Consider the following 21,075-nt stretch of genomic DNA (forward strand, 5'->3'; position numbering starts at 1 on the left):
CATGGGGGTGTTGCAACCTAGAAGACACAAATTTGACTAACAAGTTATAAGTACATGAGTCCAAAAATTATGGAAAAGTAAAAGAAAAGATTCTTTCATTGTTTTACAAACCCTCCCCAGGTCCCCTCCACCATGCAGCCCTCGCTCTAGTCTCCTGTGATGACAGAAATACCCAGTTAAATCTCTCTTTTAGACGGTTCTCTCCCTCCTCTGCTTCAGTGCAGTATACATTATTGAACCCATCTTACTCAGTGTCTCCCTAACCCCAAGGACAGTCCCATTCTACAACAGTGGCATCATGTAATATTTGTCCTTTTGTGACTGGGATATTTCACTCAGCATAATGTTCTCCAGAGTCAACCATTTTGAATAATATTGCATGAGTTCCTTGTTTTTTAATGCAGCATAGAATTCCATTGTGCGAATATACCACAGCTTCTCTAGCCATTCGTTTGTTGATGGGCACTTAGGTTGTTTCCAACTCCTTGCTATTGTGAACAAAGCTGCAATGAACATGGGTGTGCATATATCTGCTTGGATGTCAGCTATGGTCTCTTCAGGGTATATTCCCAGTAGTGGAATTGCTGGGTCAAATGGTATCTCTATTTGCAACTTTTTGAGAAAGCGCCATACTGCTTTCCACAGGGGTTGCACCATTTTACACTCCCACCAACAGTGAATCAGGGTTCCAGTTTCTCCACAACCTCGCCAGCATTTGTTGCTTGCTGTTCTGTTAAATTTTGCTATTTTGACTGGGGTGAAATGATATCTCATAGTTGTTTTAATTTGCATCTCTCTTAGGGCTAGGGATTTTGAGCATTTCTTCATGTGTTTGTTAGCCATCTGAATGTCGTCTTCGGTGAAGTGCCTGTTCATATCCTGTGCCCATTTTTCTATTGGATTATTTACCTTTATCTTGTTGTGGTGACAACCTCTTCTAAATCAAGCTTCAACTTCTGGCAGTTCTATGAATGTTATAGAACAATCAATGATTGTACTATTCTGGCCATTTTTAGATGATCTCTAGCAATATTTTGCTTGCATGTGATACTTAATGATGTTGTTGTTATTATATGCCATCAAGTCACTTGCAACTCATAGTGACCAACTCTGAACCCTGCTCTATCTTGAACCAACCTCATTGTCTCTGACACACCTAACCCCATTATCCCAGTCATTGAGTCAATCCATCTCATCCAGGGTCTTCCTTTCCTGTGCTGTCCCTCTGCCCTTCCAAGCATGATGTCCTTTTCCAAGAACTTGTCCCTCCTTGCAACATGCCCCAAATATGTCATACAAAGCTTCAGAATCCTTGCCTCCAAGGAGCAGTCTGGTTTCACCCTCTCTAGGACAAACTGTTTGTTCTCCTAGAAGTCCATGATATATTCAATACTCTTGTCCAACACCACAACACAAAGATTTTCTTTCTATTATCCCTGGTCATTTGTCCATTTCTCTGTTGCATAGCAAGTAATTGTGAATATCATGGCCTGGATCAGGCACACCTTAGTCTCTAGACTCACTCCATTGCTCTTCAATACTCTGGAGAGGCCCCTGACAGAAACTTTTCCCAATGCAGTTCATCTTTTGATTTCTTGGCTGCTGGTTCCAAGAGTGTTGATTGTGGAACCAAGTAAACTGAAGCTGTTAAGAATCTCAATCACTTCACCACCTATCATGATGCTGCCACTTGGCCCAGTGATGCGAATCTTTGTTTTCTTGATTTGTGCTTCAATCTATATTGAAGGCTGTAGTTCTTGACCTTCTGCAGCAAATGCCTCAGGTCCTCCTCAGTTTCAGGAAGCAAGTTTGTGTCATCTGCATAACGTAGGTTGTTAATGAGTCTTCCTCCAATCCTGATGCCACATTCCCCCTCATAATAAAGCCCAGCCTCCCAAATGATCTGTTCTGCATATAGATTGAAAAGGTATAAGGATACCTTGGCGTACACCCTTCCCTATTTTAAACCATTCAGTGTTTCCTTACTCTGTTCTGAAGACTGCCTCCTGATCCAAGTATAGGTTTTGCATAAGCACAATCAAGTGTTTTGGGATTCCCATTTTTCTCCAAGTTAGCCACAATTTGTTGTGATCCACACAGTCAAACACCTTTGCACAGTCAATGAAACACAGATAGACATTCCTGCTTTCAGCCAAGATCCATCTAACATTGGCTATAATATCCCTAGTACCATGGCCTTTTCTAAACCCAGTCTGCACATCTGGAAGTTCTCTGTCATATTTTTCAATAATTTCCACATTATGTTGGATAATTTTTCTTCAGAATGAGAATATGGGTTTCATATTCACTTGGCTAAGCAGCTGTCCTCCAAATTGTCTGTTATAGACTGGTGTGCACATTCAGGACTGTATCGGATTGTTGAAACATGTAAATTGGTACCCCATCGATTCCTGAGGCCTTATTTTTTTGTCGTGCTTTCAGTGGAGCTTGAACTTTTCCCTCTATTACCATTGACTCTTGCTCATATGGTGCTTCCTGTAATTCCTCAGCGTGAACCAATTCTTTTGGTTCAGTGGCTATGTGTATTCCTTCCATCTTCTTTTGATGCTTCCTGGATCATTCAAGATTTTACACACAGCATCTCTTAGTATTGCAATTTGATGCTTGTGCTTGTTATTTCAGTTCTTTCAGCTTGAGGAAATGTCAAATGAATTTTCCCCTTCTTATTCTTCAGTGCTCTTTATACTTTGCTTTATCTTCTCAAACTGTCCTTTGAAATCTTCTGTTCACCTCTTTTACTTTGTCATCTCTTCCCTTTGTTTTAGCTTCTTGATGCTCTAGTGCAATTTTTAGAGTCTCTTCTGACATTTATTTTGGTTTTTTATTTCTCCTGTGTCTTTTTAATGATAATTTGGTTGCTTTGTGGATGATATTCTTGATGTCATCCCACAACTCATCTGGTCATTGATCAAGTGGTGTTCAATGCCTCAAACTAGTTCTTAAGATGATTTTTAAATCCAGGTCAGATAGACTCAAGATTGTATTTTGGTATTTGTGGGCTTGTTTTCATTTTCTGCACTTTCGGTTTGAACTTGTGCATGAGTAATTGATGGTCTGTTTTATAGTCAGTACTGGTCCAGTTTTGACTGCTGATATTGAGCTTCCCAATGATTCTTTCCACAAATGTATTCAATCTATGTAGTCAAAATAGTAATTTAGACTATACAAAGGCATTTAACTGTGTAGATCATAACAAACTATGGCTAACATTCAGAAGAATGGGAATCCCAGGACACTTGATTATTCTCATCCAAAACCTATGCCTAGACCAAGAAGCTGTTGTTTCAACAGAGTAAGGGAACACTGCATGGTTTAAAATCAGGAAAGATATGCATCAGGGTTGTATCTTTTTCCTGTACCTATTCAATCCGTATTCTGAGCAAATCATTTGAGAAGCTGGCCTCTATGAGGAAGGTGGCATCAGGATAGAAGAAAGACTCATTAACAACCTGTGTTATATGGATGACACAATGTTGCTTGCTGAAAGTGAGAAGGACTTAACCCACGTGCTGGAAAAGAGAAAAGATCACAACCTTCATTACAGATTACATCTCCACATCAAGAAGATAAAAATCTTCGCCAATTATAAGCAAAGAGAAAAGATTGAAATTGTCAACAATTTCATCTTCTTGGATCCACAATAAAAAAACCCTTGGTACCAGCAGCCAGGAGATGTATTGTGTTAGGTAAGTTCACTGTCAGGGACTGCTCCAAATTACTGAGGAGTAATGACGTCAGTTTGAAGACTAAAGTGTGTTGTGTGTTTGATTCAGGTCATGGTTTTTTCAATCACTTGCTATGTATCTGAATGTTGGACAATGACTAAGTATAACCAAAGAAGAACTGATGCCTTTGAGTTGTGATGTTGGTGAAGACTACTGAATATCCCATGGACTGCCAAAAAAACAAAATAATATGTCTTAGAGAAGATGCAGCCAGAGTGCTCCTTGGAAACAGATAATAAAGCTTCTTCTCACATATTTTGGGCATGTTAATAGGGAAGACTATTCCTTGGAGAGGGACATCATGCTTAGGAAGGTAGAAGGACAGTGAAGGAAAGGAAGACCCTCAACTAGGTCAATTGACACAATGACTGCAGCAATGGGCTTGAGGGTGTCGGAGATTGTGAGAATGCTACAGGCCAGGACAGGTTCAGATCTGTTGTTCTCTATGAGAACATACTCGTAGAGTATGTCCCTATGTTATCTCAACAACAAGTTGAGTCATACTCAGCTTGATGGCACCTATCAACACAATAGTATTAATATAGCTACCCCTCCTTGTCTCTGATTAATGTTTTCATGGTTTATAATTCTTTTCCTCATCCTTTTACTTTCAACGTACCTGTATTGTTTGTCATATTTGAAGTTTCTTGTAGACCTCACATTCGAGGGTCTTGTGTTTGATTTCACTTTGTAAATCTCTGTATTTTGATGAGTGCATGTAGACCACTTAAATTTAATCATTGTTATTTTAGAGTTCAAGTGTGCCACTTTATATTTTTGCTTTGTCTGTTTTTTTATTTTCCTAATTTATTTTGGGTACTTGAACAGTAGTCATCACCATTCTAGTCTTCAAATGCTAAGTTCCTCTTCTGTCTGAAATGTTTCTATCAGCGGTAAAGTCTGTGTAGTATCTGTCCTTAGCCCTCTGTAGCTTGTAGTGCTGCCTAGAGCAGGATGCCCTAAATAACGCTGGTTGCCCAATGGCCTTCTGGATGTTTCCAGGGTAACTTCAAGCCAGGCAGAACTGATCTTACCCCTTCCTACCATGCTCATCCTCTTCTCTCAACATTCATCATCCCAAACAAATATCCCAAACTGGAAACACTGGAGGCAGGAGGTGTCTTTGACTCCTCACCCTTTCTTAACTCTGTACATCCAGTTGAGGGCTATCTTACTCTTATCTCAGTTCTCCTTATGCACTTTGGCTTCTTCAGTCATTCATTTCTATTTTCCAAATGTCAAATTTTTCACCGATGGTGTGGTCAATACTCTTCTCTAGCACCACAACTTAAAGGCATTGATTCTTTTATCATCCTTAGTCTTTGGCTGGCTCTTGGATGCATAGTCAGTAACTGCAAAGACCATGGCCTGGATAAGGTGCACGTTAGTCTCTAGACTGACATCCTTGCTCTTCAACACTTTGGAGAAGTCCCTGACAGCATTTTCCTAATGCAATTTGTCTTTAGATTTCTTTTTTACCCCTTTAAAAATGTTTTTAATTTTATGAAAGTTTACAGAGACTTTGGATTTCCATTCATTCATTCATTCACTGTTGCACTTTTCTCCCTGCCCACCCCTCCCCCCCAGCTTGCTTTTCTCATTGAAAAGTAAAAAACCCTCCAACTTTCATTATAATCCCCACTCCACCCCCTCACCCCCCCATCCACTCCACTCTGCAGCTTTCATTCTGGACTCCTGTCATGACTATAATCATATATCCCTTTTAAACAGTTGTCTCCCTCCTCTGTTTCAATGCAGTATACATTATTGAACCCATCTTTCTCAGTCTCCCCCCAACCCCGATATCAGTCTCATTTTACAGCTGAGGCACTATGCAGTATTTGTCCTTTTGTGACTGAGATATTTCACTCAGCATAATGTCCTCCAGGGTCACCCATTTTGTATAATATTTCATGAGTGCCTTGTTTTTCAATGCAGTATAGCATTCCATTGTGTGAATATACCACAGTTTCGCTATCCATTTGTTTGTTGATGGGCACTTAAGTTGTTTCCAACTCTTTGCTATTGTTAACAAAGCCACAGTAAACATGGGTGTTGGATATATCTGATTGGTGGTGGTTATGTTTTCTTTGGGGTATATTACCAGTAGCGGGATTGCTGGGTCAAATGGTATTTCTATTTCCAACTTTTTGAGAAAGTGCCATACTGCCTTCCATAGTGGTTGCGGTTCCAGTTTCTCCACAACCTCACTAGCATTTGCTGTTTGCTGTTCTGTTAAATTTTGCTATTCTTACTGGGGTGAGATGATATCTCATAGTTGCTTTGAACATTTCTTCATGTGTTTGTTTGCCATCTGAATATCTTCTTTGGTGAAGTGTTTGTTCATATCCTGTTCCCATTTTTCAATTGGGTTGTTTACCTTTATCTTGTTGTAATTGTCTTTTGATTTCTTGACTGCTGGTGCCAACAGTGTTGACTATGGAGCCAATCAAGCTGTAATTGTTAACAACCTCAATCTCTTCTCCATCTATCATGGTATTGCCAGTTGGCCCAGTGGTGAGCCAATTGATGTTAAGCTTCAATTTATATTGAAGATTATAGTCTTTGACCTTCTGGAGCAAGTGCTTAAGGTCCTCCTCAGTTTCAGCAGGCAAGGTTGTGTCATCTGCATTACGTAGGTTGTTGATGAGTCTTCCTTCAATCCTGATGCCACATTCCTCCTCATAAAATCCAGCCTCTTTTTTATTATTTCTCTAAAACTTTATTTCAAAGATATTCACCTCTCTGTTAATAAAGGTGTACAGTTAATGCTCTATGCCAAGTATTACGAGGCATGCCCATTGCTGGTAATGGAAAGTTCAGCCTCTTGAATGTCCAGTTCCCTGTATAGATTGAAAAGGTATGGAGACAGGACACTTAGGTTTTCATATATTTTGTAAAGTCTCTTACTTTGGCATTTCAACAAAAAAAAAATATTTTACCCTCTGTGTTTATATAAAGGAAATATATTCTCCAAACCAGTGACCATGGATTTCCCCTCAGGTGAAAATTCTTGCAGTAGTCTTAATTTCTAAAGACTGTCATTATAAACTACAGTCATGTGGGTGACTTTGGAGAACAGAGATTTCTTTTCTCACAGTTCTGGAGGGTAGAAGTCTAAATTCAAGGTGTGGGCAGGATCGTACATGCTTTCTCTCTGCACTCTAGGGTAAGTACTCCTCATTTCTCTCAGATCCTGGTGGCCTAGAGTTTTCTTGACATTCCTTGGCTTTTCAGTGCATTTTCACATAGCATCTCCATGCCTATTCTGCCTGTGCTTTATTTTCTTTTATTGTGATTTGAGTAAAAGTTTACAAGTCATATTGGTTTTTCATGTAATCATTCATACACATTTTGTTTTATAATATTAATTACAGGGAGCACTGGTGGCCTAATGGCAAGAAGCTGCGCTGCAATCCCGAAGGCACGCGGTTCGAATCCACCAGCTGCTCCGCGGGAGAAGGATGGGCAATCTCCTCCCGTGTGATTAACTGCCTCAGAAAACCTGGAGGGTCAGCTATGGGTCAGTTCTGACTCAATGGTACAAAACAACAACAATATTAATTACAGTTAATCATTTTATTACAATATATGATCAGCCCCTTATTATATATTGCCTTTTCCTTCATTCAGTAAGTGTCTTTTATCTATTTATTTAGGGAGCTCTGGTGGCCTAGTGATAAGAAGCTGTGCTGCAATCCCAAACGCACACAATTCAAATCCACCAGCTGCTCTGTGGGAGAAGGATTAGCTATTTCCCCCTATATTATTTACTGCCTCCAAAAACCTGCTGGAGGATTAGCTATGGGTTGGTCCCAACTCAATGGTCCTCAATAACAAAGATCTAGTTATTTTTAAATTTTTACTCCACTTTCTTGCTCTTATCCTTGTTGATCATCTGAGAGTGATTCTCTTTGTGTAAACATATATATATATATAGTCTTATATAATATTTTTCCCTTTATTTTTTTCTATATTTTTCCCTTTATGACTGACTTATGTCACTGAGCGAATCCACTAGCTGCTGTTCAGGAGAAGGATGGGCGATCTCCTCCCACGAAATTTACTGCCTCTGAAAACGTGCTGGAGGGTTGGCTATGGGTCGATTCCGATTTGACAGGACACAACAATAACATGTCACTGAGTATAATTTCCTCTAGATGCATCCATGTTATGCAGTGTTTCACAAATTTTCTATCCATTTTCAGTGTTGCATGCTGTCCCATCAAGTTAATGTACCATAGTTTCTTTAACCCTTTATTTATAGACTACTTGGTTGTTTTCATAGCTCCTTTATAAGACCACACTGAAAAGAGATTAGGAGCTACCTAACACCATTATTACTTCATTAGCTTTACTGATAACATGTTCAAAGAAAGACCTTACATCCAAAGTTATATTCACCAGTTAGAACTTCAAATTATATTGTTGGTGAACACAAATTTATTCATAATACTTATGAATGTATTTTATTTTCTAGAAAGACTTTTAATCAAATTGTATATATTTGATAAATTCAAGAACCACCAGAAAAAGATAATTAAACTCCAGTGAGAGGTTCATCTAATGCAATGAATACTCAGAATTTCCTACTCTTCTAAATGGTACAGCACTGGTCTGTCAGTTTGCTGTACTGAGGTAACTTGGGGTTGCTGTGATGCTGAATGCTGTGCCACTGGTGTGTCAATTGCCATAATGGCTACCCATGGTGGACAGTATTTGGTGGCGCTTCCAGTTTAAGACAGCCTTTGAAGCAGGATTGGCGTCTACTTTCTAAACAACATGCCTTTGGAAACTTTATGAACATTAGAGAAACGACGATAGTTATAGAATAGGGTTCAGATCTTTTGTTCATAGGGTCACTATGAGTTGTGCTTGAGTCAACAGCACTTAACAACAACAACAACAATGGAATAAAGGGGAATTTCCTCAAAACAGTGAAAAGTATATATGCAAAACCAAGAGCCAACATCATTCTCAATGGGGAGAGACTAAAGGCATCCTCCTTGAGAACAGGAACTAGTCGAGGATGTCTAGTATCACCTCTCCTAGTCAACATAGTACTGGAAGTATTAGCAACAAAATAAGACAAGAGAGGTATCCAAATCAGCAAAGAGGAGGTAAAATTATCATGCAGATGACATGATAGTATATTTATAAAATTCTAAAGATTCAGTGAGGAAACTATTGGTCATAGTCGACCAATTCAGCAGAGTAGCAAGGGAGAAGAGCAACATACAAAAAATCTGTTCGATTTCTCTACAGTGAGGAAAAGAATATTGAAATGGACTTAAGAAAAACAATACCAATCACAATAGCTAATCCCAAGATGAAATACTTGGGAATAAATTTAACTAGAGATATAAAAGACCTATACACAGAAAATTACAAAACATTACTACAAGAAACAAAAAGAAATCTGGAAAAATGGAAAAAATATATGATACTCATGGATAGGAAGACTCAATATCTTGAAAATGACAATTCTACCAAAGGCAATCTACAAGTTCAATGCAATACCAATACAGATACCAATTACATTCTTCAATGAGAAGGGAAAAGGCCATTTCCAATTTTAACTGGAATGGAAAGAGACCCAGAATAAGCAAAACATTACTGAAAAAGAGAAACAAGGTAGGAGGCACCCCACTCCCTGATCTCAAGTCCTACTACACAGCCTTGGTGGTCAAGATGGCAGGGTACTGATACAGTGACAGACACATAGATCAATAGAATAGAATAGAATCGAGAACCCAGAAATCAGCTCAATCTACCTATGGTCAACTGATTTTTGACAAGGAAATGAAATCAAGTGGGGAATAGACAGTCTCTTTAACAAATGGTATTGGCATAATTAGAAACCCATTTGCAGAAAACTTAAGCAAGACCCACACCACACACCTTATACAAAAATCAACTCAAGGTGGATCAGGGACCTCGAAATAAAACCAAAGACTATTCATCAGAGGAAAGCTAGGAAGAACTCTAGAAGCCTTAATCCACAGCATGAACAGTCTTCCAAGCACAATGAAAACTCAAAACCCAGGAAAGAATAAAATAGATGAATGGGACCTTCTAAGAATCAAATCCCTATGCACATCAAAAAACTTCTCCAACAGGGTAAGAAGGAAACCCACAGACTGGGGAAAAATATTTGGCCATGACATATCTGATAAGGGACTTATATATGAAATTTATAGAATACTCCAGAACCTCAACAAGAACAATGTAAAAGCAATCCACTCACAAAATGGGTACAGGATATGAATAGACACTTTCACCAAAGAGGACATTCAGATGGCAAAGGAACACATAAAGAAATGTTGAACATCCTAAGCTGTATCACCCCAGCAACAATAGCAAAGTTCAACAGAGCTGAGAACAACAAATGCTGGAGAGACTGGAACTCTTATTCACTGCTGATAGGAATGTACTATGGAAGTCATTATGGTGCTTTCTCAGAAAGTTGAAACTAGAAATTCCATTTAACCCCCAATTCCACTTCTAGGAATATACCCTAAATAAATCAGAGCTAAAAGGGCAAGTAAAAAAAAAAAGAAAAAGAAAGAAATCAGAGCTACAACTCAAACATAAATATGCACATCCATGTTTATTGGTGGATTACTCAATAGCAAAGAGATGGAAGCAACCCAAGTGCCCATCAATAAATGAATGGATAGAAAAATTATGGTACATTCACACAGTGCAATACTGTGCATACATTGAAAAACAGTGAAATAGTAAAACATTACACAACCTTGAGAACATGATGCTGAGTGAAATATCTCAGGCACAAAAGGATAAATACTGCATTGCACTGCTGCTCTATGATAGGGCAGACATACGGGGGCTGGAGAGAGAATGGGGGAGGAGTGGATAGATAATGAACACTGCAATGGAACAGAGGAGGGGAAGAATTGTTTGAAAGGAATATATGATTATATATTATGTATATGAGAACAATTTGGATAAAGGGGAGCATAGTGGGGAGAGCTAGGGAAAGGGGAAAGAAAATGTACAATAATAAAAAATAAGATCAGGCTATAAAAATAAAGAAAGAAAAATTATATCTATATATGTCTACCTCTATCTCTCTCTATAATCTAGGATAAAGGTTTGGGATATTTAGACCATTTTCATATTAAGAGGCAATAACTTCTTCCATACTATAGAAATACAGCTATGTAAAGTCATAACTGAATTTTTCTGAAACAGTGAAGTCTTCTTATAAAAGCAATATAACAATTATTAAGAGCACAGATTCTATGCCAGATTTATTAGCCTTTTGACTTAAGAAACTTACGTAACCTCTATGTGCTTCAATTTCCCTACCCTACAAAATGGAAATATTATTTGAACTTACCTCAGTAGGTTTATAGGAAAAGCAAAAGTTGATATATGTATATATAATGCTTAGAGTGATGACTGACGTGTTACATTATTTTAAAATATAGCTGACTTAATAGCCATTATTTTCTTTTTAAAAAGAAATTTTTATTTTATACTGGTTTATTTACAAAGTTCATATAAATTTTTTCCCTAGCCATTATTTTTAAATAAACGACATGATTAGCCAAAAGAAGTGAAACATCTGATACATTTTATTATCGAAACTCATTTCTTAACTAGCTCATAATTTTTCATATCCTGACTTTTTAATTTTTTTTCTTTTTCTCCTGCCTCTTTTTTTATCTAAAAATAATTTTAATATGTATCTTAAACTAGGGAGCTCTGGTGGCCTAGTGGCAAGAAGCTGCACTGCAATCCTGAAGGCTACCAGCTGCTCTGTGGGAGGTGGATGGGCAGTCTCCTCCTGTGTGATTAACTGCCTCTGAAAACCCGCTGGAGCTATGGGTCAGCTACAACCCCATGGTAGACAACAACAACAACATATCTTAAACTAAAAGAGAAAGAAAAGAAAGAAAGCTCTTATCAATATTGAAAATGTATGACATGCATGTAGACCACTCCGTTTCCCCACAACCACAGCAGGTATAGCTGAGCAATCAGGTCCTATGGAGTCAGAATGTGGCCTCAGAATCCTTCTCAACATACCATTCAATCAGATTTAACAAACAAGATTAAACCTATTTGCTAACTCAATCTTACTTTGCCTGTGCCAAAGCAAGACTACCAGCCATTTTATGCTAACCCTAAGATGTTCTCCCTACTGCTTAGTTTTTGTTTTTAATTAGTTTGCATACAGTAATTCATTTACATTGTGTTTCATTCACACTGTGTTTTATATAACTTGTCTTTTACAGTGTTTTATGCAAACATTCATATACGCTGTAATTCATATAACCAATCACTATTGATCTATGCCTATCACCACCCTGTCTGTGAGTCCCCACTGAATTTTCCCCATTGCCAGCATCTACCCACTAAAGTCTGCCATCCTGGTGATCCTCACCCTGCCCTGTTTTCCACCCCTCCTCTCACTCTCCTTCCCCTTTTGGGCATTCACACACATCTAACTAGTTATCTTTCAATTTTCATAATAATAGTTTTATGCAGTATTTGTCCTTACAAGACTGAATTAGTTCACGCAGCATAATGTTCTCTAGACTCTCCCAGGTTAGACAGTATCATTGTTCCTTAGTTGGTCTTTTGTGTTCAAAACACTTCTCCAGTCCTTAACAGGTGGCTATCTGTTAAATAGTAATTTAGTATAATCCATTATTGTGTCAACTTTGAGGCTATTAGAAATACATGAATAAACACATATCACAAAATACAGAATAAAACCACTATGCTTTTTTTTTTTAAAAAAAATCCAACTCAAAAGTTCCAAGAAATTTTATCATAGATGCTGTTTGCTTGATTAGCTTTTGGCATTTGGGACTGGAATAATGTAATGTTTTACCTTTTTTTTTTCTCTTACAGATGACTTGTTTAAAGTTCACAAGCTTAAGCCAAATCTGAAGTGGCGACAGGCTTTTGACAGCTACTTAAAAACTCTGCCTCCATACTTCTTATTAGTATGTATTCATGTGTGTATATATGTATTATAGAAATGATGGTTCTTGTTGCAAGCTTTAAGCCTGAAATAAGATACTTACATTTTTCTTTTAGAAGCATTTGTGTTGTCATGGTTTTCTCAAATCACATAGAATAGTTTGGAGATTCCATGGCATCACAAAAAAAAAAAAAAAGACTTGTATATTTTAACTGCCATGGTTATTTTTATAAAACACTTTTCTGTTTCTCTTACTAAAACTAATCCTAATGAAATGATAATTTTGGGACGTAAGAATAAACAGGTCTGGATTCATGTATTATGTCAGCTTCCCTTTTTAACTCTAGAAATTCTCAATGTGATCTTTCCCTCTGATAAAAAGAAAAATTTCTGGAGTCGTTGTATTTACCTAACACTTACTCCACATGCCGTCGAGACTGTAAGAAGTGGGTATGTGGGGAGTGGGAATTCAAAGTAAAAACTGACTTGGCTTTATTTTAGTTTTACCGTTTGAAGAAAGTATTCATATTAATTTTTGAACCGGTAATGTAACCTAAGGTCCCTGGGTCGTGGTTCACATGGTTTGCTCTCAGCTACTAACCAAAAGGTTGGTGGTTTGGGGCCACCAGGTGGCACTGTGGAAGAAAGGCCTGGCAACTTGTTTTCATACAGCCAAGCAAACCCTATGGAGCAGTTGTACTTTGAAGCACATAGGGTTGCCAGAGAGTTGAAAGTGACTCAACAACAATGGGTAATATAACCTAAATTAAGATCAGCAAAAAGAATGTCAGAGGTTGACTTGATAAGCTTTAAGCTGAGTTTCTAGAGGTGAAAAGGTAGAGTCATTGGTGTCACTGGGAGGAGAAATGGGTACATATTGGGATTTGATATAGCAGGAATGGGGTGCACAATAAAATGCAGTGTAAAATTATTTTAGGGCTTGGGACTTAAAAGACTTAACGTGATTTACCCATTGTTTGAATTTGCTGTTACTTGCTCTTCTGATCCCACTCTCTGATTTGGTTTTTTTTGTTGTTGGTTTTATTTTTTTTATTTTTAACTTTCTGCTCCTTGCTTCTCTGCTATTTTTCATTCCCACTTTTTAATGTTCCATGTTTGGTTTTATGTGCAGCACCTTGACTTCTAAGAAATGAATCATGTCCCTTTGCCCCTTGTAACTGAACGTTGAGTATTTGAAGATTTATTCTATTCTTACTGTTGTGTATTTTGTTTCCTTATAGCCATTAAAGAAAGCACTAAGGATGATGGGAGCTCCAAATCTGATATCAGATAATTTAGATTGTGGACTTAGTTACAGTGTTATCTCTTACCTTAAAAAACTCAGCCAACAGGTAGTATTGGTAAAAACAAACAAACAAAACTCCTTTGCCCTCAGAAGTGCATTTCCTTATTCTTTAGTGTAACTGTCATTTTAAAAATTAAATGTGTATATATTTCTACACTATATGGACTAGTAACAATGTGATTCTCTATGGCTTCTAGCTTCACTATTAACCTGCAGTTAAGGGTTTGTCAGTATCACTTGATGCTGTGTCTTTTCTCTTTTTGCTTGCCTGTCTGCCCTGCCTGCAAGGTGGTGGATATTGTGCGGCCTAAAAGTAGCAGAGGCTTAATAGCATTTTCATTTGGGTCACATTTTTGTCTATCCTCAATCTAATTTGTCCTCCACTGACTTCATTCTAGGGTATCTCCTTTTCTCAAGTTAGCACACTGAGGCATGGTATGATTACGTGACTTTCCTGAAAGTCTTTTTCAGGCATGTGAAGGATTTATACTCACATGCTAGCCCTTGGATAATTGTCCTATGCTTTTCCTGGGTGAGGGGGAGGCGGGAGAGATGAGACCTATGTTCTTCAACTAGAGGGTGGCAGGCCCCAAGGGGACCCGAAGAGAAGAGTTCCTTTATACTCCCACCTCATTTGCCATTGTTCACCTTGCCCCTTGCCAGTCCCTCTCTAATAGTATTTCATTCTCCACTCACTCCTCTTTATTATACCTCTCACCTCCTACGTAGCTCCATTCTTACAGAATGACGATGCTTGCAAACTACTGAGTTAGGGCTTTACTGCACTACATGTGCATTATTTTCTATAACAAATCAATGCGGCAGTTTACCTCTCTTGTGTAGGAAATAATAACAACCCTTGCAATGCCCACGCTGCATCAAGCTGGAGATGTTTGGAAAGTGGAAAGCTTTAAAGAAAGCAGAAAGTAGCAAGCAAAGAGACAGCTTCCACTAAAGAACCAAAATGGGATGCCGACACACCTCCACCTTGCTAGGAACGGCAAGCCCAAATATATAGTACCATCTGGAGTTTACTGGCTCCTACTAGTGTGCTCATACGGGAAAGAGAAAACAAAGGCAAACCCAGACTTCTGATCTACGCAGTATCTCCTTAATCCCCCTTTCTTTTATGCTAATAGGTTTTTCTTTTTGTTATTGTTGTTGATGGTGTTTTATTTTGGTTATGAATTAATTTGTTTATATATTGGTTTCTTTCTTTATCTGATGTTGATCTCAGGCCTTTAAGGCTATTTCAGCAGGGTATATGGCATAAAGGAAGAACACTAAACAAATCTGAAACCAACATAAATTCTAAGACCTTCTAGAATACAATTGTATGTTTTTAGAAATTAACTTCTAAGGCCATTTAAGGAAACAGGCCCTTTATTTGCTCTTATCCTACATTTCATAAGTTGAGATTTTTTAACGTGCACAAACATGTACTTCGTTTTAATCATTGGATCAAAGCCCAAGACCCTCATAATTATTTTGAACTTATTGAGCATTGATGACGTTCACCTGGCGAGAAATAGAAAAGCTCATTACTAAGTTGCAATTGTGTAGGTATGAAAGCTCTTTCTCCTCAGTATTCCTTGAACTATTTCAGATGCATGTAAAACATAAGATATGCTCAATGCACAATATATTGCTACAATTCACTCTTGAGCAATATTTTTAAAAAATCAATTAGTAGGAAACATTGAGTCCACATTAAAAATAATTTACATGGTCATATATGTGAAATATATCATTATTAATTTCTTGACCATCTCTATTAATTTTTATAGCCCAGTTAAAAATATATAGTTTCATTTTTCATATATAATGCCCATCTATGTAACCAGAGTTTCAGCATTAGTTTACATTTACAAATTGAGTCTTGAACCTTTTTTTCTTGCTCTGAGATGAATATATTGACTTAGGCTAGGTTTTACAGTGACAACATGTGCTTCTAAATGTCTGTGAAAGAAATTCTTATCCCTAGTTTTCATTCTTTCCATGACTCAATCATAATTTGCACTTGGCAAGAGAAAAAAATCTTAAAGTCAACTCCCTCTCTATTCTCCCCTTTTTGTGTGCTGTGGTAGTACAGAGAAGCATAGGAAAATGATAATTATCCATTTTTTCTGTCATTTGTAATGGAAAATTTTCTGTTGGGTTCTTAGAGGATTATCTTTCTTAAATAGTAAAAAAGGACAATGATATTATAGGTCTTTTCATAACATGCTATATATTTTCATTTTAGACGAAACTAGAATCAGAACGAATACTAGCATCAGTAGGGAAGAAACCTCCCCAGGAAATCGGAATCAAAGTGAAAAATCATTCTGGAGGTGGAGTGTCTTTGACTCACAGTCAAAATTTTAGAAAGCTGTTGAATGAAATAACAGGTGAAACTGCAGTACGACTGGCAGAAGTGAATACCAAAGAATTTGCTGGCTTCCAAATAGGACTCTTAAACAAGGTAAATTGTGATGTGATGAGTTCGTGTCGCTTTGCCTTCATCTGGTACATCTATGCCTGCCCCCATACTTTCATTTTGAAATACTTATTCAATTTGTGACTTAGTAATTATTAATTGGCTAGTTTAAGAATTGTGTGGGTGGAGTGTTCCTGTCAGCAGACATCAATATAGAATTCATGGTACGAGATAGTTTAGGGGAATAAAGCAAATGAAAACCAGAAGACAGAAATCACAGGAGTAAGCAGGGAGACTACAGTATTCCCCTATAAGGGGAGAGCGAGAAGCACAAAGAACTGGGTATGAAGAGTGTTATGACTCTTAGAAAGTTTCAGACCTCCAGCATTGGGCAGAACTGGGCAGTCAGCAATACTCTACCATTCTCAGTCATTGGAGCAGTCCGGGAAAATCAGATCCCAAAGATACTGCATACAGCTGGGGGTTGCCAACTACTGTATTTTCACACAAATGACACACACCTCATATGGTTGTTTTGTTTTTTGGGTTTTTTTGCAAGCCCTACAAGACAACACAAGCTAGTTTTTCTAAGAGTCCTGTGTACATTGTATGTGGTAGTGTTTATTTCTGGAGATGCAAATAATACAGTAATTGTATAGTCCCACATTTCACCCTCATGGCTGCCAGAGAAGAAATGTAGATGACAAATTACTGTTCTGCAAGGCTACTACTTCTTTTTCAAAAAATTAATTTTAATGAAAGTTTACAGAGACTTAGGATTTTTCTCCCTGCCCCCCTCCCCCCAATTCACTCTTCTCCTTGAAAAGTAAGCGAAAAACTCTTTCATTGTTATGCAATCCTTCCCCCAAGTCCACTCCACTGTGCAAGGACTACTACTTCTAAAGGCACGAATCTCTGGATTTAGTGTTTCAGATTACATACTTGAACAAGGATATTCCCCATGGCGTTAATGTTTTGTGGCTATATTAGAATGAAGATCAAAGCAAACAAATAGAGATTTTTTCCCCCCTCCACTGGCAAAATTCTATTGTAGCTAGTTGTGTTAATTGTAGAGTCCTTAACTGAGATGTGAGGAAAGTTAAGAATTACATTTCTCTTTCAAAAGGCTTGGGAGTAACTGAAATTGTTGTTTCCTCTCAAATAGGACTTGAAACCTCAAACATATAGAAATGCTTATGATATTCCACGCAGTGGTCTTTTAGACCAGTTAACCAGAATGAGATCCAATCTGCTGAAAACACACAAGTCCATTGTTGGCCAAGATGAAGGTAAATGAACAATGAAGAGTATTTCCCTGATTATGAAAGTCTCAAGGCTGACGTAGATGAAAGTGTTTATTGCCCAATGAATAGGTTGTTTTTTAACACTTTAATGTTTTATTGGTTTTAGGTACCATCAAGTCTACTAAAACTTATCGCACCCCCCTGAACAACAACACATCTGCACCTTGTGCTATCCTGTACCATCCTCATGATCCTGTCATGTTCAAGTGCATTGTGATGGTCACTGGGTCCATCCAGCTCATTGGGGGTCTTCCTCTCTTTCAATGATCCTCTACCTTTCCCAGTATAATGTCTCGCTCCAAGAACTGGTTCCTCCTGAAAATATGCCCAAAAGTAAGCGAAACAAAGGTCCATCATCTTTGCCTCTAAGGAGCACTCCGATTTTCACTTCCTTCAAGACATATTTATTTGTTCTTTTGGCAATCCATGGTTTATCCAATACTGTTCTCCAACAACACAATTCAAATTCATTGTCCAACGTTAATGTTTAAAATGCCTGTTTTCATCGAATTTCAACATCTACCAGTTCAAGTATTTATTTCTCAGATACAAGAGAAGTAAATTAATTGGTGCTTATGCTACAATTTGTTTTCACTCCCACAATCCTCAAAACAACGCTGTGAAGTATATACTGTTTTATGCCCATTTTATGGACATAGAAACTGAGACTATCCATTTCAGGAGTTTATCAACTTTTGCCAGATGGAAAATGGCAGACGCTAGATCTGTCAGTGTCCAGAGACTGCACATCCTACCCTGATGAGTTTAATAGAAAATGCCTCATCTACATGAGAGTAATGAACTTGCTAAGGTCCAGGATAATTGGTGTCTACTTATAATTCCCCTTCACTCCATTTCTTTCATTTGAAGAGAGAGGCCATCTGTCTACAAATTTAACATGCCTCATCCTGGGCAACTCTTTCAAATTATAAACCAACTTTTGTGGTTTATAACCACTTTTCTGGGAAGAAAGTTTGTAGATTGAATGAAATTCTCAAAAAAGTGCAAACCTACTACTTGAGGTTTTCTGGGTGATAAGAGATTGCTGTGGATCCTAGATTCTTCCTAGTGGAGAACAGTAATGTTTTTGTGAGTTGAGGATGGTTATATAAGAAAGATCAACCTGTGCTCACTTCGGCAGCACATATGCTAAAATTGGAACGATACAGAGATTAGCATGGCCCTTGCGCAAGGATGATATGCAAATTTGTGAAGCTTTCCATATATTTTTTTTTTTAAAAAGAAAGATCAACCTGATTTGAAGGATGAAGGTACAGTTTGGGGCCTAGTTTTTTGAAGCTGTAGGCAAGAGTAAAGGTGAACTTCTAATGACTTGAGATGAAGGGAAGATGGAAAAGATTGAAGTTCTCCGAGATGCCATAATTTTGGATCCACTTACTACAGAAGATCAAAGACCATAGCCTTCAGTATGGACTATATCTCAACATCATGGAAAAAAATCCTTACCACTGGAGGCAACAGCAAGATAGATGTAGAAAAGAGTACAGTTGTTAACAATTTCATTTTACTTGGTTGGATCTCCAGTCAACAATCCACAATCATTGTAGCAGCGGTCAAGAAATCAAAAGATATGCTGCTTTGGGGAAATATGCTGCCGAAGACCTCTGGAAGTGTAAAAGGGCAAAGGTTTCAATTTAAAGACTAAGGTGCACCTGATCCAAGCTGTGGTATTTTGGGTCACATCTTTAGACAATGAACAAGCAAGACTGCAGAAGAATAGATGCGTTTGAATTGTGGTGTTGGTGAAGAGTATTAGATATTCCATGTACTGTCAAAAGAATAAACAAGTCTGTCTTGGTGGTAATGTAACCAGGGCGCTCCTTAGAGGCAAAGACAGTGAATCATGGTCTCACATACACTGAGAATGTTGTCAGGAGGGGGCCAGTCCTTTGAAAAAGACATCATGCTGAGGAAAGTAGAGGGTCAGTGTAAAAGAGAAAGACCCTCAACAGTGACTACAACAATGGGCTTAAGGATCAGGCAAGGTTTTGGTCTCTCTTACTTAGGGTCACTATGAGTCCAGCACCTAACAATAGGATAGGAAGATCCTATTTGAGATTTTTAGACTACTTTTCTACATTTGGTACTGGAACAGCAGTTTCTGCACATGACCTTGCTATAAGTTGAAGATCATACACTACAGCTGTATGGTATCTGTTTCTTTTCCGGTGATTTTGCAGATTCACTTCATAGTGTTCCTGTTGCACAAATGGGAAACTATCAGGAATATCTGAAAATGTTGCCTTCTCCACTTCGGGAAATCGATCCAGACCAACCAAAAAGACTTCATACTTTTGGCAATCCATTCAAACAGGATAAGAAGGTAAGATGCCTATTTCAGTGTCTGTGTAAACGGTGATATAAACATAGGCCCCAAGTGGCACCATATTAGAGTTATGATGAGTCACACTTAAAACGATCTAACTGGGTTTTATTGTACACATTGTTGTTAATAGTTCATCGGAACAAACTTATATGGATTTGTCAGGAAGGAATTCTCTCTAAATTGAGGATTACCTGTACTTACAGTAATTCTTTTATTCTGGCAAGATGAATATGGAAACAAACATTCTCTGTTTTTTTTTTAAAAAAGACACTTGGCAACATGTAGATGGAAAGTAGGAGTCTCCTGATATAAAATTCTGTTGGTTGAAATAAACCTACCATTTACTGAGCTGTTCTACCAATTTGAAGGCACATAGTTTGAATCCAACAGCAGCTCCAAGAGAAAAAGATAGGAAATCCCTTCCTTTGTGATAAATTGCCTCTGAACACCCACTGGAGGTTCAGCTATGGGTCATTTCCAACTCAATGGTACAAAACATCAGCAACAGCAAGGAGTTAAAAAATTACCCACTAAAATAAACCCACAAAGGTGGCACCACTCTTGTGGCTTGAATCCACCAGTTCCTCCACTGGGAGAAAGTTGGATAATACTGCCTTGTGCAATTTACAGTCTCTAAAAGCCTGATGGAGGGTTGGCTATGAGTCCATCTTGACTGGACAGCAATGAATTTTTGAGTGAGACTAAGTAGTACTAAGAAGATATTTATCTGTGTTTTATTTACTATGCAAAGGCATGACCGTGTGGGTCATAATATATTATGGGCAACATTGAAAAGAATGGGGATTCCTGGACATTTAATTGTACTCATGTGAAACCCATACGAAGACTAAGAAATAGTTCACCTATGACCAGGAGAAGATAAAATAGATGAATGGGACCTTCTAAGAATCAAATCCCTGTGCACATCCAAAAACTTCTCCAACAGGGTAAAAAGGGAAGCCACAGACTGGGAAAAAGTATTTGGTAATGACAT

At 37.9% G+C, this 21,075-nt stretch overlaps 1 protein-coding gene across 1 annotated transcript in view; it reads left to right on the plus strand.

Moving 5' to 3' along the window:
* DDX26B (DEAD/H (Asp-Glu-Ala-Asp/His) box polypeptide 26B) overlaps nucleotides 1-21,075 on the plus strand; it is a 151,561-nt gene that overhangs the window by 54,855 nt on the left and 75,631 nt on the right. Inside the window, exons 10-13 of the mRNA XM_006881891.1 lie at nucleotides 12,633-12,727; nucleotides 16,257-16,475; nucleotides 17,596-17,719; nucleotides 19,936-20,078. Of these exons, the coding sequence (XP_006881953.1) occupies nucleotides 12,633-12,727; nucleotides 16,257-16,475; nucleotides 17,596-17,719; nucleotides 19,936-20,078 (581 nt within the window). The remainder of the gene's footprint in view (nucleotides 1-12,632; nucleotides 12,728-16,256; nucleotides 16,476-17,595; nucleotides 17,720-19,935; nucleotides 20,079-21,075) is intronic.

Source organism: Elephantulus edwardii, unplaced genomic scaffold (assembly GCF_000299155.1).
Source record: "Elephantulus edwardii isolate Elephantulus edwardi_28Jun2011 unplaced genomic scaffold, EleEdw1.0 scaffold00016, whole genome shotgun sequence".
Classification (NCBI taxonomy): domain Eukaryota; kingdom Metazoa; phylum Chordata; class Mammalia; order Macroscelidea; family Macroscelididae; genus Elephantulus; species Elephantulus edwardii.